This window comes from Poecile atricapillus, chromosome 17 (genome assembly GCF_030490865.1).
Source record: "Poecile atricapillus isolate bPoeAtr1 chromosome 17, bPoeAtr1.hap1, whole genome shotgun sequence".
Classification (NCBI taxonomy): domain Eukaryota; kingdom Metazoa; phylum Chordata; class Aves; order Passeriformes; family Paridae; genus Poecile; species Poecile atricapillus.
In genome coordinates this window covers 8,944,663-8,970,788 of record NC_081265.1, presented here as the reverse complement: position 1 = coordinate 8,970,788, position 26,126 = coordinate 8,944,663, and the positions used below count along the sequence as shown (strand labels likewise).

At 46.1% G+C, this 26,126-nt stretch overlaps 1 protein-coding gene across 1 annotated transcript; it reads right to left on the bottom strand.

Annotated features, from left to right (window-relative positions):
- Nucleotides 1-1,714: 1,714 nt before the first annotated feature.
- On the bottom strand, nucleotides 1,715-25,952 carry METRNL (meteorin like, glial cell differentiation regulator). Its single transcript, XM_058852163.1, has 4 exons — nucleotides 25,615-25,952; nucleotides 19,681-20,069; nucleotides 3,310-3,369; nucleotides 1,715-2,669 (listed from the first exon to the last, which is right to left on the bottom strand). Exons 1-4 carry the CDS (start codon nucleotides 25,725-25,727, stop codon nucleotides 2,353-2,355), a joined length of 879 nt encoding a protein of 292 aa, XP_058708146.1. The 5' UTR covers nucleotides 25,728-25,952; the 3' UTR covers nucleotides 1,715-2,352.
- Between the last annotated feature and the right edge of the window lie 174 nt (nucleotides 25,953-26,126).

The following is a 26,126-nucleotide window of genomic DNA, read 5'->3' as shown; positions in this document are numbered from 1 at the left end:
TCTCATTACAGACTGCAGTCAGCACATGTGAGCAAAGACAATCATTTTTAATCCATCCTTTCCATCCCTGACTCCGCTGCCAGACGAGTCAAGCTATAATCATGTTTCAAAGACTTAAGGGTGAGAATTTGGGAACTGGATTTTAGTGAAATCCCTGTGTAAACCTCCCTCTTTGCTAAGCACAGGGTGCAAAGGGTATTTTAAAAAAAAAAAAAAGTCTACAAATAACTTAAACTGCTATAAAAACTGAACTGCAGCCAAAGGTGGAGCTCCAGGGCCAAAGCCTCCCCAACTGTTTGTATTTTGCGTGCACTGTCCTCATAAAATACTGGCTGAACACTTAATTCAGCCTCTTCCCCTTGCTTCTGCAGCCTTGCAGAGGAAGATGAGAGTGGGCAGGTTGGAGATAATTCCAGGAACATATTGTTCTTCTCTTCACATCCTGCTAGCAGCCACTCTGTGCTGGAAAAAGCTCATGAAACTCAACAGGAGAGGTGAGGTACAGGGCTTCTGAAACACCCACTCAGCTCTGCTCAGGAGTTACTCAATGCTAAATCACTTTTTTAAAAGCCTGAAAAACACTGGGTTGAGGTCCCCAAAGTGGAAACAAGGCCACAGAGAGGGGTTGGAGTGAACCATTTTACCCCTCTACTGGTCCTGGCCCATTTCTCTTCAAGTTCCCAGCAGGCTGGATGGAACCTTGGACCTCACAGAACTGGAGGCTGGACAGCAGCTGGGGTCAAAGCAGCAAATAGGGGGTGCTAGATGGGGTTGAGGTCTTTGCAGAAGTAGTCACAGTGCCCTGGAGCCTCTTAGGAGCTTAACACAGCTAAAAGAAATTCCTCCTCTCCCACCAGCCCACAGAATGAATCCTGCTGAGGGGAGCTCACAGAAACACTTGCAGAGAGATTTTGGGTTCACTTCAGGACAGTATTTTGGTACAACCCTGGGGCTTTTACCCCTGGTAAGGGTCATGGGACATCTCCTCACCATCCATCTCAGAACTTCCTGCACACACCCAAGACCATCCCCTGAGCTGCCCTCCCCAAGGCTCAGAACCAAGTTACACGAAGGAGAGGTGAGGATCAGGTAGAAAGCGACACTGAGTAAAACCTTCTTTATTTAAAGAACCTGACAGCCTCAAATGAAAGTTGGAGGAGTGGAGAATGCTGAAGAATGAACAGGGGCAAGAGATTAAAACCCTTGTGAAGGCACCATCGGTGGTGCTCTGCAGGCCATGGGGAGCAGCAGGACTGATCAGAGGGGAGAGCTCCTGTTCCTCGTCCAGGACGGTGCCTGCAGAGGTGGCACACCCTGATTCAGGTGCTGATTTCTCCCAGGTGGCCTGGCCATGTCCCCCAGGACTCACAGGCATGAACAGTCACCTCATGCCAAGCTACCAGCCAGCACACTTGAAAGCTTCAAGTTAAACACGAAGGTGCAGCCTGCCTTTGGAGCCAGTCCCAAAATAATGCCGCTGGCATCAGAGAGAACGCTGAAAGCTTCGCCTGCACACATCTAAAAATCTCCAAAAATAGCTCTTGCTTCCCCTTTGAAAAACACTGTGGTTCCCAATGCCTCACAGGAACTCTGGTTCTGCTCAGAGAAGCCACAAAATAAGAGAGCAGCCCAGAATTGATCTATGAGCACATCTGGACTAGCTGAGATCGGCCTTGAGAAGAAAGAAAAAAATAAAGATTTTAAACAGCATGTGTCAAATCCAGGGACCTTTATTTCTCTGGAATGGAAAGAATTTGCCAGCCTGGACAAAAAATTGCAGGCAGCAATTGTACATTCTTTCAAATAAAAAAAAAAAAAAAACCACAACACACACACATAAGAGTTTGGCTCCATAAATTTCTGTCATAAGAAACAACTTTTGAATTGTACACCAAGCTTTTTACAAAGCATCAATGTTAAGATGTTTTACCGTGCTCTATCACATTCTTGGCCATTTATACAGAATACGCCATACCAAATGCTACATCAGCTTAAGACATTTTTAAAAATTAGTATTAAAAAGATACAAAGGCATCTTGGCTTTCATTTGGGTTTTTCTTTTTATTAAGACATGGGAGTTTTCTTTGTTCGTTTTCCTAAGGAAGTCACTAAAAAAATATAATAACTTAATTCATAAGGACAAGATTGGTTAAAAATCCAGCCTTTCTTGCTTGGCAGCCCTCTGAGCTCGTACCTCTGCTGCTTCCATGAGCCTGTGAGCACCGCAGGCTGGGGGGTCTCAGCCTCCAGGTCTGTCCAGCCTCAGTTACCAGCTTTGTTCAGAGTTTCCACTGCAGCCAGGAAATATTCCTGGCCAAATGCTGAAAGAGATCTTCGGCCAAACAGGGGGTTTCAATCTGGGCCAATCTCACATGGGTTTAGCCCTTTGTCTTTTGCCTCTTTGTACATCCTTTGGAAGTCTTTAAAACGAGGGGCACAGCCTAACCTGGCCTCCCCAAAGTGCATTCGTCCCGTGAAAAGGAAGTCTCCATCTCCTGGCTTCACCCCACACTCGAGCAAGGTCTTTATTTGTCCTCTCCAGTTCCCACTCTCCCCTGTCAGCTGAAAGACTTTGCTCTTCTGCCTGTACAGTTTGTTGACACCGACGTGAATTATGGATTCTTGCTCTTCTGCCTCGTTCGTTACGTTCTGAATGGAGCCTCTGATCACTGGAAACAGAAAGACGTTTTTAGGATTAATTACTCAAAAATGCTTTGGAAGGCCCTGCAACCAGGGGAACTGGCTTCACTACAGCAGCCCAAGTTTTGGTCCTTTGTTATCCTGAGAGTTAGGATTATCCAGTAACCTCCAGTATATATTTGCATTTTTTTTCTAGTGTATATTTGTAATCTGTCTGGCAAAGAGCACCCACATGTTAAATTTAAACAGAAGAATAATTACATCAGAAAAATAGCACTAATCATGAAGAATTCTAGCAAGAAGATATGTGCTAAATGCTCCCTGACAACGTACTTTCTGTTCTTCAGCCATTACAGATACAGCTAATGCTAATTTCCCTTTTAAAAAGGGAAGCATGGACAATTAGTGAAACTTTTGGTCTTTTGTCAAGTCCACCAACACTGCAGAGCAACAAGAAATGATCTCTCCTAGATGCACCCAAATCCTTGACCTTCCACCGTGGCTGCTGTGTCGCTGTGTCCATGATGGGGAGGTGCCAGCTGGGCAGAGAGAGCTGAACTGTGCATGTGCCCAGCACCCTCAGACCCTGCTGGTCTGGAGGCTGCCAGGGTGGGGAGGGGTCTGTCGGTGTTTATGGGAGGAGAAGGGATGGGGGAGACAGCCACTCACCAAAATCACTAGTGCAGACAGCCAGGAGGACCTCAGTGTCACTGCAGGGTCGGCAGGGAGCTGCACAGGAAGGGTCATAATTAGCAAAGGACAAGCAGCAAATAAAGAAATTTAAATAAATAAACATTTTAAACAAAACAAAAACTGACCAACACACACACAGCACTGGCACAATCACTCCAGAGATCTGTCTGGCATCTCTGCCACAAGAACTGGGGGCTATCCCTAGTTAACCCTAGAGCCTCCATGGGATTTTTGTACCCAAGCAGGAACAGGGATGTCTTTAGCAATGAAGGAACATCCTGCTGGGCTGTTTTATCCAGCAAGCACTGCACACCCTCACTGCACTTACACAAAATAGATTTTGGTGCATTTGCAGGGTGCTCTGCTGTAAATTCACTCAGAAACTTTCAGATCACGTGTCTTTTACACTCTGATGGCAAAGCTTCTCTCTTACAATTTCTGTTGTGTTGTTGGGCCATTTAGTCATCACCACATCAAAGATCCAGGAGTTACAGAGTGGGGGAGGCAGAGAGGGGAGGAAAAACCCCAGTGCATGTGTTGGAGGGCGTTGAGGCAAAGCGGAAACTCGAGCCCATATCTGTTTGAGCTCAAGAGCACAAAGACCATTTCCTGTACTGCTGGAAACATTTGGATATCTGCACTAATCTAATCAATGCAAGAATGTGGCTCCTCTTTGTACTCAGCCAGATATTTCTGAGGGGAAGGTGCTGTAGTTGCAATACAGATGTTTCTATAACACCCTGTTGAGTTCAGGAATTTGTTTATTATCAGGATCTGCCCTGCCTGGCCATGCTCAGTGAGTCTGTCCACAGTGGCAAGAGGATCTGAACCTTGTCTGTCAGCTGGTGTCACCTCAACAAGTCACCCAGGAAAATGGGAACTCTGGATCAGCACAGGCAGAGGCTCCAGCAAAGCAGGGCCCCCGCTGGAGGTGACTGGATGCTGAGATTCCATCACACAGCCCAGCACCCAGCTGCAAACTGAAGCCACCCCCTTCTCCCCACCCCCAAAAAACTCGGGTTTTGAACCTCAACATCTGAAAACACTTAGTTTAGATTCCCAAATAGCCACAGCTTTCCTCTCCCCACCTGCTTCCCAAAGTTTATCCATGGCACTTAAAAGTAGATTTAAGCTTGTCCACACAACACGCAGCTGGTGCCTCCAGTGCTCTGTCACCCTCCTGTCAGACAGCACAAGCCACTCTCTGACACAAGACATGGCAAATCTCCTCTTTTTTCCAAGGACCCAGAAAGGCAGTGATCCAGAAAGAGGGATTATTGAACCAAATCCACCAGATTTGCTGCAGTCAGATGATTCATACACAGTGTAACACGCTGGTTAATAGGATTAAAGGAAATGTAAAATGCACATTTCTGGGCAGGGATATTTGAAGGAATAATTCAAGGAGCTTTAAAAGCTCCAAAAGATGAGACAAGGAATAGGCAAAGCAGCATCTGGATCCATCACATTTCTGTTTAGTTTGAATATCTCCAAAGCTTTCAGAAACAGCCCAGCTTTCCCTGCCCTTCTTTCCACACATACTAGTTCAGCTCTTCTTCAGAAAAGTTTGGAAAATGTTTAATATAATGAGAAATGTAGAAGCAGATGAAGCCTGGACATAACTGGAGTACTAGAACAAATTCAGGCTAAAGATACTTCAAGTTTCAGACTCAAGAGATTTTGATCAGTGGCTAGACCAAACATACAAGCTTCACCTGACAAAGAAGATTGTAACAGAATCACAGAATCATTCAGGTTGGAGAAGATCTCCAAGATCATCGAGTCCAACCATTAACCCAGCACTGCCATGCCCACCACTAACCCCTGTCCCCATGTGCCACATCCACACGTGTTTTGAACACTTCCAGGGATGGAGATTCCAGTGATTCTCAGTGTGTTTGTCACTGAACATCCTACAGTGGAGTAACTCCTTCCTCAGCCTCCCTTTGTCCAAATGAGAACCTGAGATCAACCAGAGGAAATCTGCACAAATCCCACAGCATTTTCACATGGACACAAGCTCCAAAACAAAGTACAGCTGATGGACATCCTCTAAACCCACAGCTGGATTTCAGATATTTAGTTCTGTGAAGACCTCGTAATAAAAAGGCATCTCAACCTTTCAAAGTCTTGGTTTAGACCAGACATCTCTGTAGTTCATCCAACCCCATCAGAAAATTGAAAACACCAAAATGACTAAGGCATTTCTGTTCTCCAGGGGAGTGCAACACAAGCAACAGCATTAAAGATGAAAAACAAAATGCAAAAATTAAAAGTGGCTCCTTCCATTTAAATAGACTGACACAGTAATAAATCAAATGACCAAATCTCCATGAGTACACAGAATCAAATCATTTTAATTGTGGACCCTAGGCAAAATCCTGCAGCCTTTTTAAATACAAAAGGAAATTAAAAATGCTCAGCATTGCTCACACTAGATCATTACTTAAAACCTGCTTCAGGTCCAGCTGACTCACAGCAGTGTGGTGGCATGTGAGCTGCTTTAACAACCATTTTCCACCACCCATCTCTGCAACTCCAGACAGATGAAGAATAAAAATCCTCTTCTGTGGGACAACTCCCACATCTGCATTCACAGAGTATCAAATAATCTTGCAAGTGGCAAAAACAAGGTATGGAAGCACAGATGGAAAGTAAGTTGTGAAGGATTACCGCTGAGGTAAATGGACCATTAAAAAGCAAATAACATCCACTGGCTACAACCAAAGCCTCATTCCTATAAAGGCTCATAAAAGAAACTAAATCCTTAGGAGGTGGCAATGCCTACACTCTCTTTTGAATCACAGCCATGAAGGAATCTGTGTGCTTAACACAAAAGTTCATGGCTTTAGCTGCAGTTCATTCCCTTTGGGTTGGGCAGCAGGTGCTCTGCTCCATCCATAGGTCAAAATAACACCTCAGACTAGAACAGGAAGCTTCCTTATAACTATTAAAAACAACATTTAAAAAAAAAATTAAAAAAATAAAACAAAAAACAACCAAAAAAAAAAAAAAAAACAAAAACAAAACAAAAAAAACCCCCCACAACCCCAAGAAAAGCATTTCACTCATACACAGCAGGTGAAGATGTTCATTTTCTGGGGAACTGGGCCTGGTACTAAACAAGGCCACTGTGTTTGCCAGATCCTGACTCCCTGGGGATGTCTCAAGGGCTGCCCAGGTTCTCACATCCCAAATCGAGCCTACGAACTCGCAACAACAATATCAACGTCAGCTGCTCTAATTCCTTTAAACTCCATGAGCCAAGGAGCCTTAACTCATACAGCAGCAGCAGAAAGGTGGGGGGGGGAAATAAAAAAAAAAACACAGAAAAGCAACATTTTATTGAAGTCCTCTAGAGCCCAGATGCCTATAACTCAACTCCACCAGCGGTGGCATAAAGCCTGCATTGTGCACGTCGGCTGCCGACTCTCCTGGGAGAGCCTTTGATGGATTTTGACAGAATCCTGACCTGAAGTAACCTGAGGCAGCCCTCTCCCTCCAACGCCCCAGCCCAGCGCCTCCACAGGGCTCTCTGTTCACCTCCCCACAGAGGGAGATGTAATTCCATCATCCCTCACAAGCCAGCAGTCGTGTCCCAGCTGCTTTGAGCGATTTGCCCTCTGAACCTGGTGTTACTGAGGAGGACGAGGCGATGCTAACAATAGACTGCACTTGTTGCCCAACAGCTTTGTCGAACACGTCGCTGGTCCTCTCCTGGACCTCTCCACAGGGAGGCTTGGGAAGAGAGAGGCTGTGCCCTGAGGAGATGCCACGAGCCTCAGGTGGTGCCACCTCAGGTGGTGCCACCTCAGGTGGTGCCACCTCTGCCAGCACCAGGGAGTTGGGCTGTGTAGGAAGGATTTTCCCCGGCGCTGTGGGTGGATTTGAGTGCCCCTTTAGTGCTGCAGTTGAGCACACTGCCCAAGAGTGCTGGGAGGTGTTGCTGGCCTGTCTCGGCTCACACACACAGCTCCAGCCCTTCCTGCTTTGGTTTGTGTGCCTACAACCCTTCTTTCCTTGGAAAAGAGGAGGTGGGGGTGATGGAGGGGCCATCAGGAGGATGACAGCTCCCTGCAGGACGCACACAACCGAGACGTGCTGGCTCTGGCTGCAGGCGTCACAGAAACCACATGAAGGGGCCTGCTCTTCTTTTGAAACATTTGTGTTTCAACAGCCACCCATGGGTCTGACTGACCTGACCTTACCCCAAAACCAGCTTCCAACCCACAAGAAAGAAGTTTCCTCTGCCTGTCCAGATTTTTCTCCACACACTCCACGACATCACAGCTACCAGAACAGCATGGGCCGTGCTGCAGCTCCCCACACACCATCCCAAAACTCCACTTAGTGAGCCCAAAAGCCCTTCTCCACCCTGTTTCCCCAGTGCTGAACATCCCCCCCCGTGCTGGCAGCACACACAGGAAGAGACACGTTTTAAGCAGAAGTGAAAATGTTGAACACAAAGTAATTGCAGAAAACCACTTCACCGAGGAATACCCTTTGGTTTGGTGAAGGAGCGGGTGCACGCGTGCCGTGTGGTGAAGGTGTGGATGGTGGGGGAGGAAAACACAGAGCTCTTTATCTGCTTCCATAGCACACATCACCCACACCTCAGAACTTCTGAGCAACCCTTTGATGAGCAATCAGACCTTTTTAAGCATCAAAAGCTACCAAGGAGGTCCAGGCAGCGTCAAAGCGTTACTTTCTGTTAGTTTTAGGTTGAAATCTTCTGATTAAAACAAGTAGTCTTTTCTCTTGAAGACATTCAGGTGGGTCTTGGTGCAGCCCCTCCAGCCACAGACCCAGCTGAGAGAGGGTCATCCTGACATCAGCATTAGTTCATGTGGAGCAAAGAAACCCACCCACACCTTTCAAACTCTTGCTGCCAGCTCTGCAACTGGCAGCTCTTGCTGGCAGCACCCAGAGTGGAAAGGGCATCATAGGATGAGTCTCCTTCCTGGAAACACAGAGTGCAGACTTCCCAGAGCAGATTGTAAAAATAGAAATGTGGTTTCTCCTATAATGACGTGTTTCTCTGTTATTTTTCTGAGTCCTAAGCAAAAATGATTATGTCTCAGCTGCTTACTGGATCGGTGATTTAGCTGGGAGACAAAGATTTTAGGGAAAAGCATCATATGAATAAGAAAAAAAATAAGAAAGCTTGCCCTCATCCTGTTTTAACTAATTATAAAGTGAAATAAATCCTTGCAATTATTTCTTCTGAAGTGTGCCTGTGCTTACTCTCTGAAGGAGCATTTCTTCCATGAAGCAAACCTCTCACAGCTCATATCCCAAACAGAAAGATCTGCAGTGCAGTGCAGGTGGACAAAAATTTGACAACCACTCTGGTTTACCAGGCTGTGACTAGTCCTTTCCTTTCTTGATACACCTCAACTTTCCTCACCACCTCAGAAAGCTCTTCCTGAGCGAGCCAAAACAACATTCAAACCTCAAAACCCTCACAACCCCCACACCAAAACACCACCTAAAACTGCATCAGTGCATCTGCACAGTCAGTGCATCTCGAACTCAAACTCAAAGGGAACTGGCTGGGAGCTGAGGCCAGCAGAGCTGCATCCAGCACACCTGCATTTAAATAATACCTGCAGCCACACAGGGAGGGAAAACAGGGCCAGAAGACACAGAGCCTGTCCACAGCTGGGCTGGAAATTACTGACACCCTGTCACAACACACAGAGGAGCTCCCTCATCACTCCTTTGTTTTACAAGGTTTTCCTGTCTTTGGATGGGATAGGATTACGGGGCTTTCTGCAAGCAGTGCACTTTTCCCAGCATGTCAGTAGGAAAACACCAAGTCAGGGAACAAACAGGAGAGCTGGACTTGCCCTGCTCCCAGCCCTCTGGATCAGCAAGCCTCAGACATGGGACCAGAGAACAGCTTGGGACAGAAGGGACCTCAAAGCTCGTCTCATTTCCTCCCCCTGCCATGGGCAGGGACACCTTCCACTCTCCCAGGTTGCTCCAAGCCCCATCCAACGTGGCCTTAAACACTTGCAGGGATGGGGGAGCCACAGCTTCTGCCAGTAACCTCACTGTCCTCAGAGCAAAAAATTTCTAACATCTAATCTAAATCTCTCCTCCTTTAGTTTAGAACTGTTACCCCTTATCTTATCATTAGCTGCCCATGTAAAAAAGACACTCTCCCTTTTTTTTTGTTAGCCCCTTTAAGCCCTGGAAGGCCACAATGAGGCTGTGCTTTGATGAATACAAGGTTAGTGCAGTGGGTAACATGATGAGAGGGTTTAGTGCTCTTCTGAAGGCAGAAATGCTCATTCCCCTGTTTGCTAGAAAGTTAATCTGAGCCCCTGTGCTGAGCAGAAGAGGCAACTTGGGACAAGGATCATGAGCACAGATACAAAACCCAAAGATTCCCTTCTTCTTACAGCCACCACACAGATTTGGTACAGGACAAGGAGGAGATGGAGCAGCTGAAACATCACGATGCTGCAATGGCCATCCTGCCCTGACCTCCATGTGAAGAAGGGATACCGGAGATTTTACCCCTCCAGAAAAAGAAATGTCAACTCCCATTCCTTGCCTTAGCCTGTTTCTAACACTCAGTTCAACTTGCACATATGTACAAGTTTCCAGAAGTAACTTGGAAAATATAAACACTGGCCAAGAACAATTTAAACCTGCAAATAAATTTAATGAAATGCAGACTTTTGCAGGCTGTGGCATGGACTGTGCCAAGAGAATCGAGTTAATACCACTTCCTTCCTGCAAAGAAAGAATAAAAAAAGCACATTGTAAAACCTCACCAACAGAGATGTGATGACCTTTGTGTTCTGAGAAACGTTAGGACAAGAGATCATAAACCAGAAATTTATCTTTTCACAGAACTGTCTTCCAAGAGGGTACTAAAGTCCCTAAGTACCAAAGATTAACTATTTATGTAAACAATGTGAGGAAGAGATTTGGTACTAGGCAAGCTCCATTTGCAACAGCTTTCAAACTGAAATTTGGCTCAGCAGATACAGAGCACGTAAGGATCCTTTGGGATTGATGCCTTTTTGCTGTATCAAGATGCAGCAGCCATTCACACAAATGAGCTGAAAGGTCAGCTAGAAACACAACCATTTGTTTAAAATTTAAAACAAAACAAACAAAAGGAATGAAAAACCCACAGAGCAGTTTTTATTTAACCAGCATTAAACATTATTAAACTGCCTCCATGCATGAGTTGCATCAACCCAGGAGAAATGATGAGAAGTGTCACAACTTCAAGATGCTTCGTTCTGTCCCTCCTCTTTCCCCTCCGTGGCAAATGCCAGCACGGGGTGAGCAGAGACAGAACAGTGACTGGATCACTTCCAAATCCCAGCCCAGCTCCTACACTTACCCATTGCATCACAGCTCTATAAAAACCCTCAGTTACAGTCAAGCCTGCAAGATGTTGTGTCCAAAAAGCCCCAGTCAGCAGATCAGATGTCCAGTTAAATTCCTCTCTCTGCACTGCAGCAGCAGAGCCCAGCAAACGAGAAGTGTCTCTGCAACCATGCACATGTCCCTGTGCAAGCAGCACCTGTACACATCTGCTTTTTCCTTTTCTTTCTTTCCTCTTCTCCCTCCCTAACTGCAATTAAAGGGAAAAGATAGCAGCAAGATAACTGCTGGGAATTTCTCCTGCTCTACGTGCACAAGACACCACCATAAAGCCATAAAAAAGCAGCTCTATTTGACTATCTCACAGAAAACACCTCTCTCCTTCCTCAAACCTACCGCTACTGCCCCAGGGGGATCAGAGGAGTGGGAAGCACGAGGAGGAAGGAGCTGCTGGAAGTCAGAGGTGCCTGTGGATGGTTGAGGGGCTCCTCTGATCCCCTCTCTGCCCTGCAGGGCTGGGGCAGAGTCCCTCGCTGTCACCCCATGGAACGTTCCAGCACAGGTGGAAATGCTGCCCCTGACTCAAAACCCACAAAGACTTACGGCTCATCCCCTCCCAAAATCCACCCTGAAAATATTTCTTCCTTCTCCTAAAGAAAACATCACGCCAAAGCCTTGTAAAAGCTCTCAGGGTCAGATGTAGGAAATGGTGAAGTTCTGAAGCCTTCGATGTCTTGCTGGGCTTTGTCTCCGCAGCCAGCACAGCCCTCAGCTGTCACGCAGTGCTTGCACAGCAGAAAATGAACAAGTAAGGTGTTTTTCACTCCCATGCCCTGGGGAAATTGTGCAGCGAAGCATTTCACCCTGCCAGGGCTATAGGAGAGGCTGCAGCCAGCACCTACTACCAGGCTGGAAAGCTGCCAGGAACACAAAAGCCTTCCCTCCCTCCTCCCCTTCGGTCCGGTCCATTAATGCCTCTGATGGAGCAGAGGAATAGAATTAAGGAACAAGTGGCTGGTTAAAGTTAAACCCTGAGAGTGAAATAATGACAGATCAAAGATTAAGTGAGTTTTTAAAAAGGAGGGGGAAAAAAAAAAAAAGCATATGTGCACTCAGCTCCACACAGGTCCTTCTCCTTCCTGTTTCAAGAAAACAAATTCTTCTTGGTATGTGGGAGAGTTCTGAAGGGACAAGGCCAGTTTTCTTTATTAAACCATGTTTATTTGATCATCCTGCTCTTGAGAAGGGCTGTGGAGGAGCTACATCTACACAGAGAGAGATGTCTGATGCTGTAACATTGTTCAGTTAACCTTAAAAACTTTCATTTAAAACTTCCATTTGTAACAGTAAAAGCTTTGAAATACATCACCTTTCCTTAAAATCCCACCGTGCTTGGTCATATCAAGCTCACTGACCAGTTCTACATAGGAACATTTTTATTTTTCTCTCAAATTTCTGACATCCCCTTGCAGATAGAAGAAATTGATGTAAAGCTAAGGCAGTTCTGGTGGCAGAGGTGTATCCTGTACAAACAGGAATGATCCTGGGAGACAGACAGGAACACCAGACAAGCTCTGTGCACATTTCCCAGCACCTCTGATCACTTCAGCTCTCCCAGGGCTTCAGTACAGAAAGGACATGGGGCAAACACCTGAGGTGATGCCCATTGCAGGAGTTAAGGCTCAAATCCCATAAAGGAGTCAGGAGGTGCCAGTAACAATCCATAGCAAAGAAATCCTTCCACAAATCCAGCACCAAAGGTTACCTGGATCAAGGCTGTCAGAGGGCAGCAGCTTTTCTGAGCCAGTATTGAACCTCCCAAGGTCAGACATAACATATCACAGCTTTAGGTCCAGGATATCTGTGCAACATTTCAGTGAATATTTTCTGGCTTCTAGCACAGATGGAGGTGAAAGAGGTTTTCTGTCCTGCAAATCAAGACTCCAACACAGGAAAGATTTGGCCCATGTTTCAGTCAGTGGGAAGAGGAATGCAGCTTCCCCACCCTCTCACCCCTTCTTTAACTACAGCCTCAGGAATTAGCAAACTAAACAGTTTTGCAGAGCAAGCACAGAGCATTATTAAAGACTGCCAAGCAACTGGGCTGGATTGCAGCTCTGTTTGTGGGACCATCTCTGGCGGTACACAGAGGTCAGAGCAGAGCAGAGCCCCAGCTGCCTGGACAATACACCTGACTGCTTATTGCTTTTGACTGCCCACTGAGTTGAGAAATAAGCTAACGGCATTCATGGCCAGTCTAGCAAAAATAAGCTATTTTCTATCCCCCTCTCCCCTGCAGCTGTGTATTTATCACTGCAGCCCCATTGTCACCTCCTCTGCCCACTGCAAAACCAACTCCTGTCCAACAACATCAAAGGACAAGCAGGGCCAGAGAAGATGCTGGCAAAACCATTTTCTTGGGAGAAGGAGAGATTAAATTAGAGAATCCATCCAATTTTGGTGGGGGATTTCTTTTAAGTGAAGGCTTCTTAGTATAACCTTTTTCAGACACAGTCCCCCAAAACATCACTTTGCTCGCTTCAAGGTGATGGATGAGTGTGTGCATTCCCCGAGCATCAGAACAGCACTTTGGAACAATTCCACACAGGAAAAAAAAACCAAAAAACTTTGTTCTCAAACTCTCCCACCCAGTCAATCATTCACCACAAGTCTGACCACTCCAGGCACATGAATAATTGGAGCAGGTTTCCAGGTTTTCTCAAAATTGATCCCACTCTAGGCAGTGTTATAGTGCAGCCAGCCTGATCCAGTTAGGTGCAGCCCCATGACACCCAGTTCAGTGACACACCCTCAAAAACTACCTTGAAATGTGGTTTTTGCACATTAGGGTTAGGGAATGCTGTTTAGATTTTCATGGTTACTTTGTACCAAGTTTTAGATCAGCCATTGCAGTGGAAAGACAAAGTTGGAGTGGGCAGACTCCTGATAGGAGTTTTTTTGCAAGTCTCGCAAAAAAAGCCCCAGTTGAGATATTGTATCCTAGAGCAGGAGCATCAGAAGGATCCCTTCTACAGCCACTAACTGCTGTGTACTTTGAGAAACTTCAATACAGGCTATTTTCTGATGTTTTTCTCTTAAAACTTGTTTATGACCTTTTAGAGAAAAGTCAAACAAATCATCAAAGCTTTAGGTGCACAGGTGAGCCACCCAGCAAGGTGTGCTCAGAATTATAGAGCAGATCCTTCAACTCTGCTGTTTATTATTAATTTCTCCAGCAAACCCCAAATGGGAGGAATGCAGCATCAACCTGTTCTGTGCACTTCATAGAGCCACAGGATGGTTTGGGTTGGAAGGGCATTAAAAATCTAGCTCTAACCCTTCAACCCCAAGAGGTACAAGAGTTTTAACCTGCACAGAAAACGGGGAGGGGAGAAATACAAAGCAAGGCATTTTTCTCATCTGATGGGGATGAGATGGCACACAGCACAGTGCCAACACCTCAGATGGTCACAATCACTCAGGCAGAGCCTGGGCTAGGCATAAAGGTCATGGGGACTTTCAGTTTAAGTGTTCCAAGTGCTTCTTTCCATCACCTCTTCTGCCCACAGCAGCGAGAAGCTCAGCCATGGTTACCCTGGCAAGGAGTGGGCACAGCAGGCACAGCCTCCTGCTCGCCAGCCTTGGCACAAAACACCAGAAAGTTTCCACTCTGACAAGAAGTGAAAATTACACCAGTGTGAGGATGGTGAATTACTGGAACAAGATGCACGGAGTAGTGGCAGATGCACCAAATTTGGAACTCTTCAAAGCCAGCTTGGATGGGGCTCTGAGCCATGGGGTCCATGGAAGCTGTCCCTGCACACTGCAGGGGCTGGACTGGATGGACTTTAAAGGTTTATTATTATATAAATATAATATATAATAAATATATTACAAATAATATATATTCTGTGATTCTATGATCTGCTGCTTCAGGTTACAAAGCTAAGCAGCACATCCAGCCTTCAAGAAAGAAAATAACCCTAAAGATTGATATTTGATTGATTTGAGAAACCAGAGGAAAGCATGAGACTAGGAGCCTACAAGGAGGAATGAGAATAGAGCCCTGGCAGGATACCTGCAGAGCTGGGGCAGACTGCTGCCCCACCTCTACCGAATACACACTGCATTAAAGATCAGAAATTAATAAGAAAGGTGCTTTAAAAAGCCATTTGTTAGCAGAAACATTGGTATAGCCCAAATACTTCTGAGCTTTCTCGATTTCTGTTCTCTCAGGACAATGGATTAACAGCATACTGGAAATAGCTGAATACTGTTAATTACTTAACTGGATTTATCTGGTTTTGACTCATTTTTCAGATACCCACACAAGTGTTGTGCCTCCTATGTAATAACATTCTCAGCCAAGTACACAGCATTAATAAAGAAAACATATAAAACAGTTAATAGAATCTGCACTAAGTCTGTAGATGCCATCAAGATAAAGGGGCATTTGTGTTAAAGTTTGACTTTTTTACTACCACAAAAGCAGGTGGGTAATGAAAGGGCTTTCAATACACCCTCTGACAACTAAATTACAGACATCCCCATGAGTAACAGGAAAAGAAAACTACACAGCTCGAACAAAGCTGGACCCAGAACTTGATGAGACACTCCTGAACCACAGGATTTAAGTAACAAAACAAAGCTCCTTTGGTGGGACAGGGAGAAGGATTCTCCCTCTCCAAAACTTTTGGTCAAACCTATAGATTCTTGTTTCAGATTAGCTGAGCAGAAGCTGAACTACTCAAAAAGTAACTTACTGTCAAGGGACCTTCACAGTTTTCACAGAAATGTAATGCAAGCAGTCTGCTGTGGTGCAAGGCAGACCTCAAGCAGGCACAGATGAGAAGCTTGTGTGGGTCAGCACCTTCAGAAAACTCATGGGGGCCAAACAAGACTTTTGCCAAAACCTCCATCTGCTTGCCAATATAGGCAGCAGAGCTGATCCTCAGAGTGTTTTCTTCCAGCACAAGCAGCAAAGATTAGAATCAACAGAATTCAACAGCTAAAACGAGTTCTGCTGATTCTCCAGTGGCCTCAGGCCAAAATGTCACAGTGCCTCAGTTCTTCATTTGGGCAAACATTGAGGCTTCAGAGCAGGGCTGCAGAGCATGAGCTGGAGTTAATGGAGCATCAGTGTGGATGGGAATGAGAGAGGGCTGCAGCCCAAAGCCTAATCTGAAATCAAAAGCACTTTCAGTCAACCATCACTTTGGATATGAAGAGAGAACACACCCATCAAGATGCCTGAATTGTCAAGGTGACCTTTCTTAGGGACTACTCCCATTAAATTATATCAAGCACTGTGGCATCTTTGCCTTCACTCCTCTTTCCATCTTAAGAAACTACAACCCCACAGAAATGCACTTTTTTTTGACTGTTGTGGTAAAAAAACTTTCCATGCCAGATGTCATCAACCTAAATTAAAATCTATCAGTACAGTACAAATTCTTCCTACAGTTTGGAAATCTTGAGAGAATGTGGTAAGGCAGAGTCAGAGCCAAGAAAAAGGTTAAGCCCCCAGAATCTAGAAAATTGTTAAGACTGCCCTGTGTCATTCAACCTTTCCAAAAAAAGGGAAAGGCCAATGCAGAACCTGCACATGTTTTCTACTGAATTATTTGCTAAGTGGGAAAGAATGGCTGTAAACTAATAAAACCTGAGGATTTCTAATTAAACCACAGGCACCATGCCAAGCATTGTTGATTTGTTGATGCACCCTGCAATGTCAGGACTCTAAGGACACAACAGGTCATTAAAGTATTAAACAGATGACTTACACCCTTTAATCAGGGCTGGGATGCCAGGTTAGGGAGAGAGAGTAAATTCAAGGGCAGAGTACAACAATTATCACCAGGAAACAAACACAGCATTTAGGGAAAGCGGGGAGAAGTTGTTAGCAAGTAGTTATTGCACAAGGAAAGGGCTGGATTACTCAGCCCCACACCTGGGTCTTTTATGATAGTCATCTCCCCACTCTGAAAATCATGCAATATTTGCTATTTTCAGCTCTTTGTCATCAGAAGAAGCACTGCAGCTTCCTCTGGCCAGCACATCTCAGAGCCCAACAGCATCTCACATCTCTGTCACCCCCTCACACCTACTGCCAGCTCTGCTGAACTCTGCCAAACTGCAATGAGACACGAGCAGCCTCGTTTCTCCAGAGTGCAGCAGCCAAAAACAGCAGCCACGTTTGTGAACAAGGGACAGAAGGAAGGGTGGGGGGAAATGCAGAATTTTAAACCCAGGTTTTAGCTCCTTTAAGGTCAGAGCTTGCCTGTGACTTGAGCCTCCTCTCCAGTGAAGAAATCTTCAGTGATTTCAGTGATTGTAAACTCCCCCTCTCCAAATGAACAGCTCAGTAAAGGGCATTTCATCTGAGGTTTCACAGAAAAACTAGAAGCAGCTCCAGAAGAAAGGAGCTCCACAAACTGCAAAGAGCCTCAAATATATTGCTCTGTGGAAGCCTCACAAGGCAGCTATTTGGCAGTTCCCCCAGACATACAGATTTTATAGGAAAATAAAAGTGCTCATCTAAGTGAGTAGTGGAAAGAGTCATGTATGGCATTTTCATCGTGCACGGCCCCTCCCCGGAGTCTGGGGATCCAAAAAAAGGCAAGAGAAATAATTTAAAATACAATAGAGATCCCCAGTTTGCCCTGAAGGCTCTGCTGATGAACTATTAAAAAGCTGCTTCTAGCCAAACAAGACACTTGGAGAATGGAGCAGATTCCCCACCACATTGTTTCATAAGACAGCACTGAAATTCAACCAGTGCCTGTTACAGCTGAAAACACAGCAGTCATTGAAAAAGTGATTTAATGTGCCTATTAAAGAGGAAGGCTGTAATTGGATTCAGTCCTCAGTTTGACTTCTGAACGTCCCTGAAATAATACTCCCATCAGCTTTAAAAACCTCCAAGATTTTATGTGTGAAGAAGAGCATTTAGTTCTGAAAATACAGGAGTTTGTGCTGGCTTGTGATGGAAAAGGATGTCAGCAGCAAGTCCTCAATGTTAGCAAAGCTCAGGAGAAACCCTAAGTGCAGACTAAACCCAGTAGGAATAAGCAGTGTTTCTGTCATATTATTTTACAAAAGCAATTTCAACTTTTTTGGAAAAGAAAAGAACACAGGACTTTTCCTAGTGAGTTCAAGTGACTTCTCATTAGCCTCTGTTTCCATCCTCACAGCCTGACGGAGAAAGCAGTGCTGAATCTGGGAACATTCTCCAAATAACTGATTAAACAATGTATTTAATGTCTTCTGCAATGGAATTTTACTACATAGCTGACATTCTGCACAGTGTATTCATCTTTGCACAAATGATCTTACTGGGAAAGCAGCTCAGCAGAGATACCCCACTCCATTTGCAGATTTTTTGGATGTAGCAGAGCAGTCTGCCTGAAATGCAGAGCACCCAATAAGAAGCTACCACTTGTGAGCATGGCAAAAGTAAAGGCAGTGACTTCAAATTTAGAATATTTGTGTTTATATGTTTTTGTTTTAATGGCAAAGCTGCCACCTGTCAGTTCCTGGGGTTACTGCATCAGCCCTGAGCCCAGCTCTGCTCAGCTGAGCTGAGTCCAGCTCAGAGCTGCACAAAAATAAAGCCCCATCGAGCTGGCGTGACAACACTTAACACTGGCAGGGCTGCAGAAATACACAAACAGACAATCCAGAGCCTGATGTGGAAAAGAGCCAGGGAGGGAAGAGCAGAACAAGTTCTGCAATCACTTATCCCGGAGAAGATATCCCTGGAAGATACAGCTGCAGTTTAATTAGTCACACCAGCACTTATCAAGCAGCATCTCAAGCAGAGCATGTGGCACCAGCAAGGCAGAGTCTGGCCAGCTTCTGGCCATCCTCCTTATGGCTCTTGGGCCACACAGCCCCACTAAACATCAGCTTTGCCCTGGGCTGATCGTCCCAAGTGTGCTCTGAGGACTCTTCTTGCTGCCTTCACCCAAAACAGCAGACACAGCCCACATTTCAAAAGGTTGAAACAAATCCGGTTCCTCACTTAAAATACTGAAACCTTGAAACTCTTGCAGTCATTTGAGACAAACTACCCTAAATCTGCAATTCTTTGGGCTATTCTGGAAATTCCCCCTCCTTGGTTTTGGGGATAAAAGCTAGAGGCAATCCTGAATGGGTAAGATGCATGAACCAGATACCACCTATCTAAAGAGAATTCCCCTTTCACCCTGTCATCCTCCCCAAATGCACACTTAGGTCACACCTACAGCCATTGTTCCAAATGCTGTTTAGTACCAGACTTTACAGGCTTGTAAGATCTTTCAGTTTGTCCACTCCTCTTTCCTATAAAGCATTTCATTGGAGTAAAACTCCCTGCAAAACTTGCTTTTCACAATGGTTGAGAGAGAAGACAACACTGTCCTGTAGAAGTATTGTCGTGGTGTTGAAGAGCTCTGCCATGGCACAGTAATGCTCAGGAGAGCTGAGGAAGGAACACACCATTTTCCTTGTTTGAATAAAAAAACCAAAACAAACCAGAAAAAGCAATAATTAGGTCAGCAAGTAGCACTACTTGCAAAAGGGAAAAAAAAAAAACCACCGAGGAAAAGGAGTGCCTCCTTGTTCAAATGTTTATTATTCAAAACATGCAGCGGGGTCTTAAAAACTGAGTTAAAAAGTAGTTAGAAAAGTGTTAGAGCAAGGCTGGGAAGGCCAGTTCATGCTGGAGTTGAGTGCAGGGTGAAGCCAGCTCCTGTACTACACCCTGCCCCTGCAAGGGGAGAATCCTTCACACTGTGGCCCTTAGCAAATCACTGGAGTTCAGCCTATGCCACCAGCTTCCAAAACACAACAAACCAAAAAGCAAATCAATTCTTCTGCAATAGTTCTGTTTATAAAACATGTCCTTAAAAGCACAAGAAACTCCCATCCACTATCTCACTCACTCACTCACTCACTCTGCCATCTGTTACACATCCAATACAGGACGTGGAAGTCTGACAATACCCCAGAACTCACCAGAAGCTGTGTGCAAGTCAGCTGCTATTCCCTTGCTCATCAATTCGTACTGGAAGCCTGTAATTTTCCTGCTAATGTCCTGCTGAGGAGTGGCCTCCACAAACAGGCCCCCCTGGTCGTAGCCGAAGCAATACACTCTGCTGGGGCTGCGGTCTCCATCTCGGACCAAGAGTTTCAGTTCTCCAGTTTTTTCCAAATAAATATTTGCTCCTGCAGAGTCTTTGAAGGGCTTTATGCAAACAGTCAAGTGTTTGTAAGAGGCAGGTGAAATATTGGGTCGCAGGTTGACTATGAGTGCTCCCGTGGGGTACATCCACTCTATCGACCCTTCGGAACAGCGGAGGTAGACCTGTTCAACATCCTTCCTGTGAGACTCGTGGGTTAAGCCACTGGAGGAAGAAAGAAACACAAGGTTAGAGAAATCACGGAGCTAACAATGTGAAGGTCAACCTCAAACCTTCCAAAACACACAGCAAGAAATGCAGGAAGCCCAGGACATCACTGAGTGTTGGCGCATCCAGCTCAGCAGCGCAGGTCTCTTGCAACACTTCAGCCTTAATATTATGGGACAATTTTAAATCATTCCCCCAGAAGAAAACATCAAACCACTAGTAATAGGCTTCAAAATTAAATAGGATATAAGCACATGATCAAAAGCAATGAAATTACTACAGGCTCAGTTACTGCCCGTCAGCTGAGCTGTGCATACTGAGTAAAACACGTACGCTCAAACTCCCTTCCTGGTGGCTCAATCCAGCATGTTCTCCAGCTTTGCAGATCAGACTCCACCTTTTTCCAAGTACTTTGTTCCCCTTCCAAGTCTATATTCCCAATGGATCTGAAACTGGGAGGGATGCCAAGCTCACCCTGTAAACTGCAGCAAAAGCGATGCTCTGCGTGCTACTGATACCCTCTAGCCCAGCTGGGCAGCCCCTGTCTCCACGCTGGGAGGTAGGGAGAGGAGAGGAGAGGAGAGGAGACACCTCACTCCCTTGTCATAGCTGGGGAAGCACTGAATTATGCTGCTTTTTTTGGTAGGACCTTGTTCCTCCACTGCTGCTCAATATGAGGTTTAAACTCAGTTTAGCATTTTCACTGATGGGCTACAAGCAGTCAGAGCTGTGTTTAGCAAGAAGGAGAACATGTGGTCATTTGAACACCCCAACAACCATTTCAGAGACCACAGGGATGGGACAGGAGAGCAACACAGAGTCCCAGGGCCAGCTGCTAAACTGAATGAGCAGTAAATCCCCATGGCTTGTTTGCCCCAAACAACCCCTGCTGCCCATCACTGATGCTGGATCAACCCCACCAGCTCTTTATCCAGAGTGACTCAAAGCCCTAACACAACACTGCACAGAGCAGACACAGAACAAGCTGTGGGAAGCCTGATTTATTGGCTGCACTATTTGGGCTATTAGGGAAAAATCCTTTGGTCTCAGTCTCTGTCCTGTCACAAACCTATTAAGCAAGTATGAGCAAATCACTTCACCACCGAGCTTGTTTCTCCTCCTGTGCTCTGAGCACCTTGCTCCCCAACACCAGCATCTTTCATCCTGTGCCTGTAGAGCACTACCCAAAAACAGACTCCTTGTCACCTCATGGGTCAGGACTTTAGGGCAGCTTCACAACATTCCCACTTGTAGGCAGATGAATCAAGACAGGGGAAAAAATACTTTAAAAGGATTAAGTCTGAGGTTACACAGGAAATCTGTGGTAAAAACATATTTTAGTGTAGCACAAGTGATGACATCAAGACCTGGTTCCTCAGCAGAAACCTCCAAATACACAGTTCCCCATCCCAAAGACATATTCAGGCACTGAATAGGGTCTAAATTCCAGTCAGCACTTAGAAAGTAACTACAAGCAATGTGTAAAAGGGAAAAAAACCACCAAACCATATGGTTTGCATTTACTGTTGACGTGACTCATTATTGTGAGTGTCGGTGTGACCTACTTGATAGAGGTTACATGAGGAAGCTCAGAAAGAAAAAAGTCATATTTAATAACAATAGAGCCTCCAAACATGTGCTTTTGAAGAATCTTGAAAGCCACATCAAGAACACAGATGAGGAGGAAAGAGGGACAAGCTTTTAACCTTTAGTCTCTTGCCCTCAAATTCAGCAGTACTTAACACATTCAGGAAACTTGACTTGCAAAGGGATATTTCAAGTTGACTGTAAATCCACATCTGGTCCACAAAATCAGTTTTCACCACAGCACACACATGATGCCACTCAACAGAAAACACAGAAGTCTGTTTATGTGCAAGCTGCAAATAAACAAAATTAAACAGTGTAAAGGTTATCCCTCAGCAAAGGGACAGAAAGTTATCCTCACACATCACTTGTCCCTACTCAAGACATCAAAACAAGCTGCAGAGGTTTTGCAGGACTTATACTGGCACATTCCAGCCTGAGTGCTTAAACAGAAGGAAGACACCAGGGGCAAAACTCTGAACTCATGCAGTGAAACTTCTGTTGCAAGAGATCCCAACAACACCGAGGCAGTGAATTTCTGCCAGAGGGAAAAAAAAAAAACCAACAAAAAGCAACACTACGTTAATTTTGTTCAAACATTCACACTGTTCAAACGAAAAACAGGGTGGACTCTGAAATTATCTTCTGAAAGCCAATTATGTCCCACAGGCAAGAGTGATGCCATTAGACAGATACATCAAGCACAAGTACCTGCACACATTAAGCCTTGTAATAAAGGATGACTCAAAAGTTAAGCAGATTTCAAAATACATGTTCACATTATTTAACAGCAACCATCATCATCCAGTAAAACCTGTCACTTTGCTTTCAGTCAGAATGATTTGTCCTCACACTGAGAGACTCTTTAACACCAGGTTTAGCTCTCACTAGCCACTCCTCAGACACACCACGTCCACACAGTAATGCAGATCTGGGAGCCTTTTTATTCTCCAAACTCATTGGAGTTTTGGTTTTTTGATTACATGGCAAGGATATAGGGCAGGTGTTTCATGGTTGCAGTGATGGATGACACATTTTAAATGTGTGCTGTTTATTGGGACTTACTTCTATGGCAAGCTACTTCTACAGCTACTTCCTCATACCAATCCATGAGGACATCCTGAATCACTGCATCTGTCTCCTTGCTCTTCTCCCTTTCTGGCTTCAGCCATCCCCTTATGTTTGCCTTGAAAAACCTTACAATAACTAATTGTACAGTGTAAATATTGTAACTTCAAGTTACAATATCACTGCAGGGAGCTGTTATGCTGCAATGTGGAACAGGTGTTATTTAAAGAAAAAGGAAGGGAGAAGAATATTCACACTATCCACTTCAGTTATTTATTTATTCTATTAAAAATGTGCTGAAGAGCCCTACAAGTACCCATGTCCTCCCTGCACCATGCAATGAACACAGGGAGCTTTTGCTCCTAAATTGGAGAATTTAATAAGAGGTGACAGTCTAGAAAACATTAAGAACTCCTCAGAGCATCCACCATACCAAGGGCAGGAGTGATGGATAAAAGCAGCCACCTAAGAGCTGAATTCTCAATGCTGCAGCCTACAGTCAAATATGTCAGGCCAGCACATTCTCTCAGCCTGTCACTTTTGCCCAAAGCATCAAGAAGTCACTGCAGCACAAAAACCTGAAGTTACAGCAAAAGTAATAACTGGAAACTTCATAGTGAAGTTTCTGCTTTCTCCTGGACAAAGCTTTCCTGGAAGCTCCCTGACAAGTTATTTATTAAGATGCTATTATGGCTTGTACTTAAATTGCAGGTGTCAAGCTGTGCATTGCATCAGATTTCCCTGGAAGCATGAGGGATATCCAGAGGAATCCTAGTGAATCTCTTCATCCTGCTCAGGGGTACAAGCTCATCACTTCTCCACAAGCTAATAGAAAAAAAAAAAAAATATCCAGAATATTTTGTTTTTAAGACTATTGTTTTTAATATAGATGTGTATATAAAGGCGAGAAAACACCTTCAGGTTTACTACAGAAGATGACATGACTCTCAAATCCACCAGCATAAGCCAACCTGTGACTTCACTGTGGGGAAGAGGGACCATGTCTGGCATTCAGGTTCATAACTTTTCCTAACAGTCAAGGTAAAAACCATCACACTACTTTAAAATATTATATTCTGCATTAAAAAAGTTGTTTCTAACCCATATAAATCTTAGTATCCACACAGAAATATTTAATTAATAATATTTACTGGTACATCAAATTACTTTCTTTCCTTCCTAACCGCTGTGTTTTTAGGACAAATCAGATTATATTGAATGGCCTTGGCTGCCAGCATTTCTGACACCATCAGTAAGGCCTCAGTCAGCCTGGGTTATTTTATCCCCTCCCAAAACTCCAGCCCACCTGAGCTTTGAAACTCTCCCAACAAGTGAAGCCACCAAGACTAAACTTTGCTCATCCTTCCCTGCTCATCCAACAGCTTTATCACAAACCTGTCACCACTTCAGCTCACCAGAACAACAACAGGTGAGTAAATCCAAGCTGGCATTGCCAGGTTCATCCCAAACTCAGGTACAAGAGTTCACTTCCCCCCACCCCAAGCATCACCCCCTCAGCTGATAGCCAAGGCATTGCTTATTCCAACCCTGCTCAGGTGACATGAGGGGTCACTGCTTGCTCTAAGAAAACAAGACAAAAATAAGAGCAAAAGAGGACAAAATTGCAGAATTCTTTTAAAATTTTGTTGTAGTACCAGGTGGTAAGATGCTTTGCTACAGCATTTTCAGGGTTTCTTTTTTTCTTTTTCTTTTTTTTTTTGCTTTTTGTTTTTTATGTTGTTGTTGTTGTTTTGTTTGTAAAGAAAAATGACAAATTAGGAGTTTGCCAGAGGTTTGATCCCTATCAAGCAGACTCATCTTCAAGTGGATTCACTGCTTCTAACTATGCATCAATTATCAAGAAAAAAAAAAAAAAAAAAAAGTAAATAAAAAGCACCATGTTTCAGACAGTAAGAGATAAGAAATCATGATGTTAAAAGTCAATCCAATTGTTTCCCCACTTTGAATTCTCTCTACTCCAAAACACTCCCCTGATACAGGCCGGCCAAACTTTTATGCTAGAGAAAGTCATGTGAAGAGTGTAGTAGAGTTGAACCATTTCACTCTCCAATTAAGGCTGACCCAGCAACATTTGCTAGTTGAGCAGAGTTGCCTTTTTAAACCTCTAAAGAGAGGAGAAGGTCACAGACCCAACCACACGCGCTAAACATATTACAAGCAATTAAAGGAAAGATAATTTGGGAGATAAACACTTGAGAACTGGAGAGGTTTCTCAACCGGTGCAATTAGAATAAATCAGGAGCGCGGCCGCTGTGCCGGCTCCCGGAGCTCATCACCCCCATCATCCCCGGGCTGATGGAGCCGGGAGCGGGACGGGGATCGGGGAGCGAGCGCCAAGTGCGGGACGCGCAGGGAGGGAAGGGAGGAGAGCGCAGGGAGGCAGCGAGAGCCCCGGGGAGGGGAGCGCTCCGCAGGTGCATCCCAGGGCCGCTCCGAGCCGGGGCTGCCTCGCTGCTCCCCCGGGCGCGGCCGCCGCCTCCCCCGGGTGAAGATGGTCGCGGGGAGAAACTTCTCCGCTACGGACTTGGCACCGCCCTCCCTCTCTCCCAGCCCCCCGAACGGCGCCGAGGGGAGCCCGGCCCGCCCCGGCCCCTCAACCCCGCCGAGAGGAGCCCGGCTCGCCCTGGCCCCTCCATCCATCCCTCCCTGCCCGGGGGCCGTGCCCAGGTCTCCTCGCTGCGAGCCCGCGGGAGGGAGGGAGGCAGATCCGGCCCCGGCCCCGGCTCTCCGCCGCCCCGTTCCCCGAGCCCCGGCTGGGCACCGCAGCGGGAGCGCTCTCCCTTTTGTGCTCGGCATTAACTTCTTCCCCCGGCGGGACGGCGATGGACGTGGCAGTCCCCGCTGCCCGGGCAGGATGCCGCCTCACCTCCCCTTCCAGTTGCACAGGTCGCTGGAGTACTGAGCCGCGGCGCCGCCGCCCAGCAGCAGCCGCAGCCCCAGGAGCAGCGGCAGGAGCCCGGAGAGCGGGGCGCTCCGCATGGTCCCCCGGGCCGGTGCGAACGTGGAGCAGGCGGCGGGGAGCGATGTGCGCGGCGCCCGGGGCTCGCCTACATGGCGGGGAGCGCGGCAGGGCGGCGCGGCTACCCCATCCCCGGCTCCCGCATCCCGGCTCGCAGCGGCGCCGCTCGGCTCTGCGGCTCGCACCCGCTGGCTGCGGGCTCCCAGCTGAGGGGCGGGAGCGGCTCGGCCGAGAGCCGGCTCCTCCTCCCCCTTCCCCCTCCCGCCGCTCCTCCTCCGGCAAGGCCGGCACTTGCTGCGCCGGCAAAACGCGGCGCCGGATCGGGAGCAGCGGCCGCCCGCGGCCACGGCCCGGCCCGGTGCCCCGAGCCCCCTTGGCGGGGTGAGAGCCCGCTCCGCTCCTGCCCCGCCCTGCTTGGC